At 38.2% G+C, this 15,873-nt stretch overlaps 1 protein-coding gene across 2 annotated transcripts in view; it reads left to right on the top strand.

The window, feature by feature from the left end:
* mob3b.S (MOB kinase activator 3B S homeolog) overlaps nucleotides 1–15,873 on the top strand; it is a 69,180-nt gene that overhangs the window by 13,919 nt on the left and 39,388 nt on the right. For both annotated transcript variants that reach the window (XM_018243791.2, XM_018243790.2), the window contains exon 2: nucleotides 11,387–11,923. In XM_018243791.2, the coding sequence (XP_018099280.1) occupies nucleotides 11,506–11,923 (418 nt within the window). In that variant the 5' untranslated portion in view covers nucleotides 11,387–11,505. The remainder of the gene's footprint in view (nucleotides 1–11,386; nucleotides 11,924–15,873) is intronic.

The following is a 15,873-nucleotide window of genomic DNA, read 5'->3' as shown; positions in this document are numbered from 1 at the left end:
TATTTATTGAAGTGATCTACATTTTGGCATAAATCCTAGACCTTTGTCAAGATTATGAAAAACACACAAACCAGGTTATTTTTTTACACATCTTCACGGCACCCAGGTAGTCTTTACATAAACAGCATATTGGTATCAGGACCCTCCATTAGACAAACATCTATCAGCAATCAATTTCCAAAGGAAATATATATGTGTGTAGCTACATAAATAAAAATGTTTATATAGCTGCACACATATATATTTCCTTTGGAAATTGATTGCTGATAGATGTTTGTCCAATGGAGTATTTATGCGTTTATGTGAGGCTTTTGCGTTGCTTTAACTTGGGAAAGAGTAGTATCATGGCATTTCATGTGACTAGGTAGACATGGAATAGCCTTTCAAAATGGACTTTAATTTACTCTTGAGAAATGTTTTATGATATGTTTTAAATTCTTACTAAAGGTGTGCAGGTCATAGGTGTATGTATGAAATTTAGATGTTTAAACAGGAAGCTTATAGCCTAAAGGTCCGCATAGAAGCGACGATTCTTCTTTGGCGAACTACCGATTTCAGCGCAGTCCGACCAATCCGTCAAATCATCCTGCAGTTAGTGGGATTCGAACGATCGTACATCTTACGATTTTTCGGGCGACATCTGTCAGAAAATTGATCGACCAGGTATAAAAAACTTTATCGGTCTCAGTGCAATCTATCTATGTTTGCAGGGCTAAGCAGGCAGCTACTCTTCAGTTTTGCTGGCAATATCGCCTGAAATGGTCTTTTTAGTTGATGGACATGGTACATTTAAACGATCATTTTGAGATAATCATGGTCTCACGATAACGATTGGATCTTTTAAAAATCTTTACATCTATGGCAAGCTTAAGGCAACCCTACACATACAGATAAATGTTTCCATCATCCAGTAAAAAGAGAAGCAAATCAAGCCAAAGGACAATTTCAAGGGATTCTGTCATGATTTTTATGGTGTAGTTTTTATTTCTAAATTACACTGTTTACATTACAAATAATTTACTCTACCATATAAAATGTTATTCCTGAACCAACAAGTGTATTTTTTATTAGCTGCAATATAGGTGTGTAGGCAGCCAACTCAGGTCATTGTGCCTGATCCTGTGCTTTTAGAAAGAGTCAGCACTTCACAATAGAACTGCTTTCAATAAGCTATTGTTTTTTCTACTCCATGTAACTGGAGGTAGAACTTGGATTTTTACTACTTAAGTCTTATTCTCTTATTATTCTGTTATTGTAATGGTGGATGAAAGTTGCCTGTATCATTCCTTGCTCTCTACATATAATATTACAGTATATATTTTGTTTATTGACATAATTATGTACTTTAAGCTACTAAAGGCGGCCATACACTGGCTGTATCGAGGGCCCTCTGACAGGCCCACTGGACCAATATCTGTCTGAATATTGGCCAGAAGTTGGTTCGGCAGGTTTGAAAATTCCATATAAACAAAGACCATAATAGCTCGTTGATGGTCCTCATCTCACTGACCTGTATCCCCATAATTATTTCTAAAAAGCTCTAAAATTTCTATATGTATTAAGTGAAAAAAACATGAATGCCTTTAATACAAAACTTTGCCAAGTAAAAGTTATAGAGGTGCTATAGAAGTCAATGGGAATTGCATTGATCTTATTGGGCCATTTTCAATCCGATCAGAGCTTTAGAGGATTTTATTTTCACTATGAATTGTCCAAAAATTTTTTTTAAAGGTTTTCGAGGTATTTGGATTCTTTTAGAGCATCTCTCATCATACTTTTTTTCATTTGTACTTTTTTTATTCTGATCTTTTAATATATTCAATGGCAATCATTTTGATAATTTGTCCCAAGAGCAAATCAACCGATATCTCCCACCTCAAGCTATTGGTAAAAGATCAACTATTTTGGAAACCTTGCCAAATGAGCGGATCTTTCAGTTTATGGCCGCCTTAAGTTATATTAATCTTTTTGAAACCATCCCTTTCCAAACCTTGAGGAAGATGGTGTGTTTAACTCATTTATTATACTTGCAGGATGTTTGTTGTCCTCATTTTTAACTTCATTTACAGCAAGACGTGATGTTCTACAATTAACTTTTTATACTCCTAATCAGGGCAATTTGTTTTTGGACTTTATTTCTAAAGGGAAATATACCCTTTTTGACATGAGCACATTTTGTTGGGTTTATGTAGAAAAGGTGCATAAACATTGTCTACATTGCCATCAATTTGGGGGCCAAAGTGCACCATGAAATGTTTGGCACAACAGTGTTATGCAATGCTTAGTGGCCATAGTGTGTCATGAAATTCATGGAGGGCACAGACTGTAGTTCTAAACCAGAATTATTTTGTTGTTTATGAAAAATATATGTTTCCAATAATTTAATGTTGGGTGTGTTTTTATTCCTAGTAAGGGACTAGCTTAGAATTTCAGTAACCACAAGCCTTTCTTTAGACTGTTTTTTGATTATTATTATAGGGAAGGGTCAAGAGCCCATCTGAGTTTCCTGCAAGGATGAAATGCTGTACTTTTGTTATATGTTTTAAGTGCAGCAAAAGGCCTATATTCCTTATGTAGTATTACATGTGAACATGAGTATAATACCGTTTAAATGGAGGTCATGTCTTTTTAAGAGATATACTTGCTACTGTAAATCCCTTGTTAAGTTTCATTTTAGGAATGGAGTGAATGGATCTGTCTGGGCTGCTCCAGTTAACTTTGATCCGTTATGTACTTAAACACAAAAAGCAGAATAGCATCTTTATAAAAGGACTGAGAAAAAAGTGTCTGTTAAAGAATTCATTATACTTTTACAGGGTACCTATACGGGAATACTTTTGTAGTATCTCTCTGCAAGTTACAAGGAGAGCTAGGAAGGTGTACCTTTATGATTTCTATTTAAATTGTTGCAATTTTGTGTTTTGTACATACGCTATAAAATGGGCTTTTTTGTACTAGTTCAGGTTCCTGTCTTCATATACTTTGAATGAAGGATTAATACTGCACTTTAGTGCATTTTAGGGACTGCAGACCATTTTTATTAAAATCAGCAAGCTAATCCTGACAATTCTCAGCTGCAGATTTGGAGATGTGCCTAAATAAAATCTAATGTTGTAATACATGAAATAGATGAAATTTCACCTATATGTAGTACTGCTATTTTTCAAAACTATTTCATTGCACCCCAGTTAAAGGGGTGCCTCTCATGGAGCATTCACAGTGCGGAAACTCTACTGTTCATGTGTCAAATGACAAGCGGACATGGGTTCTCCTGGTCCAGTACCTCGGGTGGTATGGTACCAAAATAAAGTCCTGCTGCCAGGGTCAGTTACAACCAAGTTGGAGAACTGGGCAGCAAACTGGAAAATGAGGTTCAATGTTGATAAATGCAAGGTTATGCACTTTGGCAAAAATAATATAAATGCAAGTTATACACTAAATGTGTTGGGAGTTTCCTTAAATGAGAAGGATCTAGGGGGATGGCACTCGTGTCGCTTAGTTTTCGGAAGTCGTCCAAGGTTTGCCTCACAAGTAAACTTTAGGGCGACTTAGGAAAACGAAGCGCCGTGAGTGCTATCCCACTGGCGATTTCTCATTATAGCCGGCGGGAAGGTAGGGGAAGGCAGATCGGGGAGATTGTCCCCCAGAAGAAGAGGTGATTAGTTGCCAGGCGACTAAATCTCCCTGAATCTCCCCATGTGCCCTTACCCTCTCTTCTTCAGTGTGAGACTAAGCTCAATTCAAATGCTTCCCCACTGATGATCATGTTCAGCTTGATCTATGAGGGCTGTGGTTGAGTATGGGCTGAACTTGCCCATATGCCCAGCCCACCCATGACCTTACAATGTCCCTCTTCCTCCTCCTTCAAGCACTCCCGCTCAATCACTACTACATGTCAATAGAAAAAAAATCATCGCAGATGTACTCTCTGTATTGTTGCTGCTTTGAAACAAATAGTAACAAAACAAAGAGAAACAAATTATAAAAGTAACAATAAAATTATAACCTCACAGAACAACAGTTTGTTTTTTGTTCTTTTTACTTCTTTGATTAGTGACCCCCATTTGAAAGATAGAGAGACAAAAGAGAAAGTCAGACATTTCAAAAACTATAAAAACATGAATAGTTATAAAAAAAAAGTTGGTAAGAAAATGCTATTCTGTAACTTACTAAAAGTTAATATAAAGGGGAACTATGCCTTGAGCTTCATAGGTGATGGAAAAGATTAAAAGCTGGGAAGAGAAATTTTACTTTTTTTCTACAATGCACAAGGGAATAGGTGAAAGAAAATCAAACCAGAAAAGACTGTGCTGTTATAGGCCTTTATTTTCAAATGTAATGAAACTTCAGGCAGCTGACTGTGGCCCTTTGTGACAACTTGATGTCTAAGACATCAAAACAAGTGACACCGCAAATACTGGACTAGTGCAAGGACATGACTCCTCACATAAGCGTCTGACATGTATCAAAGAATTAGAGAATGAGAATTTGTGGAGGTAACTGATCAAACCCAGGCTCTACACGCAGCATGAATGCAAGATACTTTACTCTGGCAGCTCAAATGAACCAGAAAGCAGCCCTTTTATCTTTTGAGCATGATTCAGGTACAGTTCTCTTAAAATGTACAACAGCATCCATTTATACAGGAAACCTGTGACGTGCTAACCACAACGTTTTGATTTTTATTTCTGACAATAAGAGTGTTATAAACATAGAATAAACACTGTTACCATATAATGGGGTTTCCTATGGGACAGACAGTTAGGTCCATAAATATTTGGACAGAGACAACTTTTTTCTAACACAATGAATTTTAAATGAAACAACTCAGATGCAGTTGAACTGCAGACTTTCAGCTTTAATCCAGTGGGTTGAACAAAAAGATTGCATACAAATGTAAAGGAAATAAAGCCTTTTTTTACACAATCACTTCATTTCAGGGGCTCAAAAGTAATTGGACAAATTAAAAAACTGAAAATAAATTGTTCATTTCTAAACTCGTTTGAAAACCCTTTTGCTGGCAATGACAGCCTGAAGTCTTGAACTCATGGACATCACCAGATTCTGGGTTTCCTCCTGTTTAATGCTCTGCCAGGTCTTTACTGTAACTGCTTTCAGTTGCTGTTTGTTTGTGGGCCTTTCTGTATGAAGTTTAGTCTTCAACAAGTGAAATGCAGCTCAATTGGGTTCAGATCAGGTGACTGACTTGGCCACTCAAGAATATTCCACTTCTTTGCTTTAATAAACTCCTGGGTTGCTTTGGTTTTATGTATTGGGTCATTGTCCATCTGTATTATGAAACGCCTCCCAATCAATTCGACTGCTTTAGATGGATTTGAACAGACAGTATGTCTCTGAACGCCTCAGAATTCATTTGGCTGCTTCTGTCCTGTGTCACATCATGGATAAACACTAGTGTCCCAGTACCACTGGCAGCCATGCACGCCCAAGCCATCACACTGCCTCCACCATGTTTTATAGAGATGTGGTATGCTTTGGATCAGGAGCTGTTCCACACCTCCTTTGTCTTGCAATCATTCTGGTAGAGGTTGATCTTGGTTTCATCTGTCCAAAGAATGCTTTTCCAGAACTGTGCTGGCTTTTTTAGATGTTTTTTTTTTTTAAATCCATTCTTGCCTTTTTATTCTTGATGCTTATGAGTGGCTTGCACCTTGTAGTGCTCCCTCTGTATTTACTTTCATGCAGTCTTCTCTTTATGGTAGACTTGAATATTAATACACCTACCTGCTGGAGATAGTTGTTCACTTGCTTGTGTGAAGGGGTTTCTCTTCACCATGGAAATGATTCTGCGATCATCCACCACTGTTGTCTTCTGTGGACGTCCAGGTCTTTTTGCGTTGCAGAGTTCACCAGTGCTTTCTTTCTTTCTCAGGATGTACCAAACTGTAGATTTTGCCACTCCTAATATTGTAGCAATTTCTCGGATGGGGTTTTTCTGTTTTTGCAGCTTAAGGATGACTTGTTTCACCTGAATGAATATAAATATGCAAATAAAATAAATAAATATTTTTATGCAGTGAATTAAAGCTGAAAGTCTGCAGTTCAACTGCATCTGAGTTGTTTCATTTAAAATTCATTGTGGTAATGTACAGAACCAAAATTATAAAAAAAAGTTGTCTCTGCCCAAATATTTATGAACTGTATACCAAAATATGTCTTAGGAGAAAGACCTGATAAAAAGATTTAAACACTGGGGTGATTAAAAGTTCAAACATGTCAAAGCTTCTAATGAATATAAATATTCCTCTATGGTTTAATGGAAAATCTATATGTCTAGAGACTGAAGAAAGGATAAATTATTGCTCACCCGTGACTCGTGAACTTGACACTGTGTGAAACATAAGAAATCAGTCAGGAAATACAAATACTGGCAATTTTTTTTAAACATGTATACACTGCCCTTGGGTGCTCTTCTTTATGCTGTGATGGGAAGGTACATATTATTTTGTTTGTATAATTATTTTAGTTCAAAGTCTAAGAGGGAAGATGTTAGATTATAATGCTGTTTGCCCTTATATCTCAAGAGAAAACAAATATTCTATATCATAGCAGTAGAATGTTGTCTAGACACTGTTAGCACTTGTTTCTTAGCACTTCAATGCCTGGGTGTATGGAAGACTGAGCACAGCACTTACATTGCAAACAATTTGTACTAGGGTGAAACTCCACGAGTGCTTTCTGTCAGATTTGGTGGGTCAGATTTTATCTGATCCTCCATGCAACACCACGCAACGCCCTGTAATAGCATGACATTTTGTGGGATGCTACAAAATCTGATCCCCCTAGGCTAGAATGTAAAGTTGGATCAGATAAAGTCGGATGCAGTATTTTTTTTATGTGTCTGAAAATATACTTCAGTGAGAAAAAAAAAGTCTTTCCGACACCATACATTTTTATCTTGTCAGATGAAGACACAGCATGCAACGTTTACATCCAACAATCGTGTCGGATGGAACATTTTACATGTAGTTTATACATCAGATTTTTCTATCAGTCCCATACTCCCATTATATTTTAACCCATGCAAATACATCTGACTTGTCGGATGCGTTTTGTAGATCCGACACCTTCCTACAAGTGCTTTTGAAGTTTAGCCCTTAGGGTTTCAGAACAGATTCATTTCAGAATTAGTATTTAGATTGTGAATGTCTGGTAGAAAAGTCTTACCACTGTCAGTGTCGGACTGGGGCACCTGGGGCCCATTACTCACGAAAGCCCACAAGGGAAAATAATGTTATAGGGACCTTAGATTGTAAGCTCACTGGGGCAGGACTAATGGAAATGTTATAGGGAACTTAGATTGTAAATTCACTGGGGCAGGGACTGAATATAAAATTAAATTTAAAAAGTTGTTGGTGGGCAGCCAGGGTTATACAGTATGTGTAGATTATGGGAGTAAGACATTGAATGGCAGCTTGTTTCCTCCACACCTAGGGCCCAGACAGGGAAATTCCATATTTCCCCCCACTTTACCCCCATCAGATTGTTTGCTCACCAGCAGAGGAGTAGCCAAGAAGGTGCTAAACTGGAGCGCATGATGGAGTGAGTGGTCTAGTGGACCCAGGAGCCAACAAGGACTGGGGCCCACCGGGAGTTTTCCCGGTGGCCCCGTGGGCCAGTCCGACCCTGACCACTGTAGTTTTTATTTGGTATTAGTGTAGCTAAGAAGAAATAGACTGCAGTCTCTATTAAATTTAGATAATTACTCATTTAATTTGCCCAGTGAAATCCCCCATACTTTACAGGGGTCATAGGCTTACAGAATATTTAGCCACAAGCATATAACTGATACATATGTCAATTAGAAGATATAGCTTTATGGGTGCACCAGGTGGTCAGAATAAAACAGACTTTAGTCTTTGTATGTGAGAGTTTAGCAATATAACTATGACTGATATTAAGCAATTTTTATTTTTCTAGTTATACTGTATGTCCCCTTTCTCAGCATTTTCTTTGGATCTATTCACTGATCCCTTTGCACCCATAGCAACATTAATATCAAATATTTATTATTGTTTTGCACTGTGCATCTTCATAGGTAGCTTAAGTGAGATGTGAGATGTGACGAGACAAATGCTTTTGGATACTCTAGTTGTGACAAAAGTGGGAGAGAGTTTAAGCTTAAAAGACTAATGAAAAATTAAATATTAGTGCTGTTGCAGTGAGGCTGTAGTTTTCTTGATAGTGTATATAGTATATGCTGTTTCTTGGTTGAGCTGTGCTGCCTTCTACAGCAGGAATAGTAACGTCAAAAATGAAAGTGCTTTTAAGGAATGAATAGACAATGTAGTTTTGCCCTGCACTGGTAAAACTGCCGTGTTTGCCTCAGAAACACTAATATAGTTTATATAAACAAGCTGCTGTGTAGCCATGGGGGCAACTATTCAAGCACAGCACACATGGTAGATAATAGATAAACTATATAGTATCCCATTGTATACTGCATGGTTTATCTGTTATCTGCTGTGTAACCTGTGTCCTTTGTCCTTTTTCAGCTTTGAATGGCTGCCCCCATAGTTACCAAGCAGCTTGGTTATATAAGCTAAAGTAGACTTTCTGAAGCAAACACACCAGTTTTTCAGGAGTAAGGCAACAGTATATTAGATTTTAATCACTTTAAAACACTTTTTTTGGTGTTACTGATCCTTTAATGATGAGTATTACTGTATCCCACATGCCCCATAAGATTACTTGTGTACCATGATATATGGTACAAATGGCAATACAGATGGACGTTCCATTTAGTTCCTTTGCACTTTACTTACTATCGTTATTATCAAATAGCTGATTTAGTGGTCACATAAACATTACATTTTCCCCACAATGGTATTCAATTACTCTCTATGTTGTTGTATGTACATTGTATTCCTTGTCATTACCCCCTTTTTTTCTGCTTCTAAAAAAATCAATGTTAGGAATACATGGCAATAAAAAAAAAGTTTTGACTTGACATTAGAATAAACAAAGTGGTGGTTCAAACAAAAGATTATGTCTGCTGTATCAAGTCAATTTGATGATGAGGATAGAACAGTAGCCTGAAAGGTTAATGGGTTTCCCACATTATCTCGAAAGTTGGATTCAGTGTTGCTACCTGTTGTCTATATAGATCTCAGCAACAATTATGGCGAATATAGAGCTTGTGCCATTATGTTTAAGCACTGTGTAATACAAACTTGCGCACATATGCTAAATAAAAGTAATTTCTTTGAAGAAAATATAGGGGGGAACTGATTTACAAGCATAGGGCTAAAGTACACAAGTGCTGCAGTCAAGAGCAGTTAATCAATATTTGAACAGTCTACTACAAATTGGAAAATAAAGATGCCAAGCCGCTTGGCAGCCACCCTTAACACCTGTGTTTGTAAATCAGCCCCAGAATATTTTCACTGCTGTTTAGATGCATTCCTATTGCAGATGTAATTTTAACATACTTTGATGTTTATGGGAGCTATACATGTTCCTAGTGACAAATAACTTTTTGCAGCAGTCTCACAGTTCTCACTATGTATATACAGTAGGTTCTAGGTACTGGACCTGTGCCCACCCCTTCCCACTGCTGATTGGTGCATGTGCAGGACAGGTACCCTCCTACCCCTCACTTCTACTGTTAGGTTTAGCTAAAAGTTTTTAGAAGCAGACTTGGGGGATTTATTTTTAAGGCACTTTTTTTCAAAATAGGCACTCAATGCAGACCCCATAAAGCTGCTGCCCCATGCTCAAATACGTAAGCAACAGATAGTTTTAGGGTTGCCACCTTTGCTGGGGCCGGAAAACGGGCAGAGCAGATGGCGTCGGAGGCAGGCAGTGGGGGGGGGGGGTTGGTGACGTCCGGCAGGGCCGGTGATGTCAGGGGCTGAAACTGGTGATGTTGGGGGCGGGACTGATTATGTGGTGATGTAATGTATTTATAATAATACACTTTTTTTTAAATTTCCTAAAACATAAGATTATTTACCTCTTGTTGCTTCTAATGAAGCACCAGTCTTAGCGAATGCTAACATACTGGCAGGGCCTACAGTTGTGAATAATATCAAGAATACAGCATAAGTATGTAGTTGGCACAAAGATAGCTATTGTATACACCCCACTTTAGTGTGGGTGTGAGCCTGCTTGTTAGAAGTGTATACATAGCTTTAAACAGTGATATAACTAGAAGCATATGGGTCCCACAGCAAATAAATTTTACAGCCCTCATAAACTTTATGAATAAGATATTATTAATAAATATATATTAACATTTGGTGTGCCTCTGGGTTCTATATACCTCCTTAGTCCAACAGCCATCACACGGTTTGCTTCCCCTATAAACATGCCTCTGGCTTTTAAATTGGCAGAACATATACCCCTTGGCTAAACCTACTCTAATAAGCCTCTAAAAGCCGCCTGCTGCTGATGCATCAACATTTCTCGCAGATTATAATAATCTTTTTCTATTGCAGATACAGGCACTGCTATTTTGTCTTGGTTTCTGAAATACACAATCCCAATCGCTGTAGTTTATTTGCAACCACTAGTATGGCATATGTGTAGGAAATGTAATTGTGTTTACACTTACAGCCCCAGTTCTAGACTCCTGACTGGGCACATTCCTAACAATCTCACGGGTTTCCTTATCACCTCCAGAGCAAATACATTTCGCTTCTTGTTTAAATCAATGATGACCTTGATCTTCCTAGTTTGCCTCAATAATTAAATCTTGGCAATGGAAAATTTCACATGTAAGCACAGTTAAACTTGCAAACTTTATTATCTATCCTGTGACCATGAGTCATCTAATCTGAAAGTTTCTTATTCTATAATAACATTTATATTTAGTAACTGACCAGAAAGCATAGGATGCCATCAGAGTATACAGATGGCATCAAACCTCTATTGTAGTATTGTACTGTATCAGAATAAATGTTTAGGCCCATCTTACTTAGCTGCATAATAGATTAATTGGCTACATATCCATATATGACCTAACTGCATACATGTGACTGCTGATACCAGCAATGCCTGATAGATGTTTAGGAATTCAGCTTCCTGAGATTGGCATCTGTTGCCAGGAATTTAGCTGTTGAGTGGAGCCCTTAGGCAAAACCTCAGATGAATTAGGAATCTCATCAAATTTCTACTGGAGCCAACAATTCTGACAGTTGTAGTTTACAACAATTAAGGAACCCTGAGCCACCACTGTGTCCAACTAATTAATTATGAACTAAAAAGTTGTAATTGTATACCTGTTAATTGCTAGTTGTTGTACTAGTCTGCTTAAAAATAGTTCATTATTATATTATTTTAAAAAGAGTTTTCTCACAAATGTTTCTTTAAATTTCCTATAGAAGAGTGCCGTCATTTTTCCTTATTACTTTCTCTCTTTTAGACAATGAAGCCATTCATGGTTTCAATGGACAGCTGACTTGTATAATCCAAGGCCAGATATTCAGATTCCAGCTTGGTGTCTTGTTTGCTTGCTTTCTGAGAAGATAACACAGAAGAGAGATGTCAATAGGACTAAAGCAGGTTTTTAACAAGGATAAGACTTTCAGGCCTAAACGAAAATTTGATCCTGGTACCCAAAGATTTGAACTCCATAAGCGGGCACAGGCTTCTTTGACTTCAGGCGTCGAACTAAAAGCTACAGTACAGCTGCCCATCGGAGAAGACCTTAATGATTGGGTGGCTGTTCATGTGGTTGACTTTTTCAACAGGATTAACCTCATTTATGGAACTATTTGTGACTTTTGTACAGAAAGGACCTGTCCTATTATGTCTGGAGGCCCTAAATATGAGTACAGGTGGCAAGACGATAACAGATACAAGAAGCCCACTGCCTTACCAGCGCCACAGTATATGAATCTCCTAATGGATTGGATTGAAGTACAAATCAACAATGAAGATATTTTTCCTACTAGTGTGGGTGAGTTTAACTCCCTCTGATTTACTTTACTGATAATGATATGCATTACATTTCAGTTTAAATAATGCTAAATATAATATTATATTTTTACTCCCATGAATCACAAAGTTTACATTAGGTTTTTATTTCATGAGCAGATCAAGTCTCTGAAATAAATAACCACCAAACTACTCCACTGGTGCTTCTTAACTCAGTAGATGTCATATGCAGGAAAAACAAGTTTCAACAGGTCCATGCAGGAAAACAGACTGTACATACTCCTTACAGAGAGGGCCCTCATACTGTACCTGAAGCTAGCAACAAAGCCATTATCAAAGTTGTTTAAAAGCCTCACACAGGAATGTAGGGAAGGGATCCTGCTTGCACATGAATATAGGCAGTAAACCTAATGGGCTAAACTTGTTTTATTCGCTGTTCCCTGGAAACTCCCTTATCACGGCAAACACAGCAATGACTTTATTTTCCTGATTCCCATACATAATTGCCCCTTAGCTGAACAGGAAAACCCCTTACCCCTACAGAAAGGATCCTTGCTTCATTTCCCAAATCACTTTATCTCCAGGACAAGTTCTGTGGAACAGTGCCAAACACTTTTGAAAGAAATTCTGTGCTAAGATTGCAAAATTGTGCCAGAAAATGACATGGACTGTAATGACAGTGCCTAGTACTTTGATTCCAGCCAGTACACTATTCATGCAAATTGCTTGGAGTTTGTATGTTCTCTCCATGATTGTGTGGGCTTACTGCCATACCCCTAAAACATACCGGAAGGCTAATGGGCTCCAGAATGTTTATATCTGGAAAGTGTTGTGGATTATGTTGGTGCTTTATAAAGGACACTAACATGTCTGTTTTAAAGGAGACATATAGGATAAATGGAAAAATGAATTCTGTAGACAATAATGTGTACTATATGATGCTGATTTCACTTTGGGCTAAAAATGTATATTATCTTTAAAATTAGCCCTGACTGTGTTTCAAATGCGGGTGGGGGGGTGGGTGAGTCCTACAAGTCCATGCCAGAAGCACAGTAGGAGGGGGACAGCCAATCCCAGCTCTGCAGTCACACAAGCAAAGACAAAGCTACAGTTCCCTATCAGGTCAGCCTAGCTGCTGATTGGTTCCTATCCTACAGTGCAGTGTGCTGAGTGCTGCCGGCTCCCCTGCACAGCCTGGGAAAGGAGGCAGCAGAAAGTGAAACACATGGGCAGTACTAGTAGGGTTTTTCTGAAATATTCAATAAATCAGCCTGAAACACAACTTTTTTTAAAGACAATCCTTCTATATCTAAAAGAGTAAAATGCACTGGTACATTCTTGTTTTTTTTACATAAAATATCTCCTTTAAATAGATGATAAATATTTAAAAAATGCAGTGGGACACAACTTTTTTGGGGGGAGGAAGTGAATATTTCTACATAGGAATCCAAGCCCCCTCCCCCAAACTGCCATCCTAGACATGTGGCTATATGGTAAATACAGCTCTAGATTGGAGTTATTGTACAACAAGACAAAGTTGAATTCATTTCTAGGCTATGTCTGTGACTAACTTGACCAAGTAAGCAAAGCAATAAACTTTAAAATCTGTAAAATGAAATCTGAACTTCGATAAGAATAAAACGTTGTTTTTAAAGTGCCCATGCACACTGAAACACAGGAAGTGACTTCCCTTTCTAAAAAATGTTTGTTCTCAATTCACTAAACATACTTGTACAGATGCATCACATGCAGGTTACGATGGACCTATCTTAGCACAAACTAAGTTTTATGTTGGATTTCTGGTGGGAGTCTGGGACATTGAGCATAATATAGTTGTGCTGCACAGTGCATTTTTTAAATGCCCAGGAAAGTAAAAATTACTGGGAGGTGCCTAATTGTCAGACAGCCTACTTCTGATTGCAATTGTTAATTTGAACCCTGGACAACCGCACCTCTTCACTGAAGAACACACTGGCCCGAGGTATATTCCTATCAGCTCCATTCCACTATGTTCATCCTCTGCCATCAGTCCCTTTAAAGTGTCCAGGACTGTTCAAAATATTGTGAGAATCAAAGCATAACAACACTAGGCTTAAAATAAACCACAACAGAACAAGTACATTTCTGATGCTGGATGGAACAGCATCTGTTTTCCATTTCGAATGGAAGATTACAGTGGTACAAGATATATTTAAGGTATGGAGAACACATGACTTAATGAATGCTAAAATTAAGTTTCAAAGTAAAATTTAAAAATGTATTTGCTGTCTGTTTCTATTGACTCATTAAATATAGCAGATTATTATGAGCTTCACATGTTCGGAATTACTTAGCATGCAATAAAATGCATTAATGCTCAATTCCTGTTTAAGAGGGCAAGTATTTTACAGCCTCTTTGGCTTTCTCTTGGTACATATAAACGGATGTTTTAAATTTGCTTTCTTGAGCACTGTTAACCCTTAGCATTCTCTCTAACGAACTTTGCATTTTAAAAGAGTGATTTATTAATAACTCATAACATTGTATTGCAGATATTATTGCAGCCTTGGTGCTTTTAATGCAAAGCCCACACAGGTTACTTGCACCTCATAACAGTCCACTACACAAGTGCACCTTCCCAGATGCCTTGGAGCTGGAGCACTGTACAGGGCAGTAAATATTGGTGGGGACGGTATATGGTTATAACATAAAAGGAGAGTATGCTTTTTAAAAAGTAAATTATAACACCAATGATTTCCCTTGTTAGCACATACCTGTGATGTGCAAAAAATCATCCTCTGTACATTGCAGTCATTTAAAAGCATATTGTTTTCTTCAACAGAGGCATATATTAATGCAAATAGGCAGAAAAGCAACATTTTATCTGTTTACCGGATGCTAAAATGGAAGTTAAATCCTAGTTACGCTATTAATAGGATATATTTTCTGTTTACTTAGCAGCTGTCTGTGATATACTTTAGTTCTATGAGGCAAGTCAACTTGTCCCTGGATGCATTTGAATGCCTTTTCCAGCTGGTCTTCTAAACTATGCCATAAAATGGCAGACCCTGCAACAAAATAGGTGCATATGTTGCTTCCAGTCCATAAAGCAGATGCCATTGGGCTCATTCTTTTAGTTCCTCAATTGACTTATTGGTCCTGTTGTTACACAGATGCAATTGTGGACATTACAAGACAGCCTGCTTTTAAGGGCTATTCCACACGGGGAGATAGCCACGCGTTTGCGGTCGCGGCGACAAAGCGCCGCGCCAGTTGCCGCGACCGGCGCAGGCGACAGTTTTGTATGGGCGCCTATGTAAAAACGCCTGTGCTAACCACACGAGGCGATGCGCTTTTCAACAGTCGCCTGAAAATGCCTCGCCAAACGCGTGGCTATCTCCCCGTGTGGACTAGCCCTAAATCAGCCAAGAACCACTTCAAAGGAAATGATTACACCTCCCCCATACCTTGAGGTTTGTGCCTATTCAGCACCTTAAAACCGTACAGTGCACAATACTTCTTTTTATGTTGGGGTTATAGAGCAGTGCAAAATATCTGTTATTTATTTTTAATGTAGCATTTATGACGAGAGTGCCGCTAATTCAAGAACACAATGTAGCTGGATAGCTTAAATTTAAAAGTATGTCTTACTGTGCCTCAGCCAGTTCCTCACTTGGATAACAAGGAATCTGGCCAGATATTCCTTCTTTTTCCAGTGAGTTTATGAAGGCTTAATTTTGCACTGCAAGGCTGACCTCCTAATTAATCACCTTTACTGCTTTTGAAATTATTTGACTATATCAAGAAGCAACTTAAGTCAGGATACCTTAAGGGTTAGTCCACACGAGGACAATCGGAGAGATTTAGTCGCCTGGCGACAATCTTCCTGAACTGCCTTTGCGTGCCTTCCCAACCGCTATAATGAAAAGTCGCCTGTGCTAAAGCACACGCGATGCTTCGTTTTCCAAAGTCGCCCGAAGTTTCCTGGTGAGG

This window comes from Xenopus laevis, chromosome 1S, assembly GCF_017654675.1.
Source record: "Xenopus laevis strain J_2021 chromosome 1S, Xenopus_laevis_v10.1, whole genome shotgun sequence".
NCBI classification, from domain to species: Eukaryota; Metazoa; Chordata; class Amphibia; order Anura; family Pipidae; genus Xenopus; species Xenopus laevis.
Note: the sequence above shows the minus strand (reverse complement) of the source record. Positions and strands in the feature narration are given on the sequence as shown.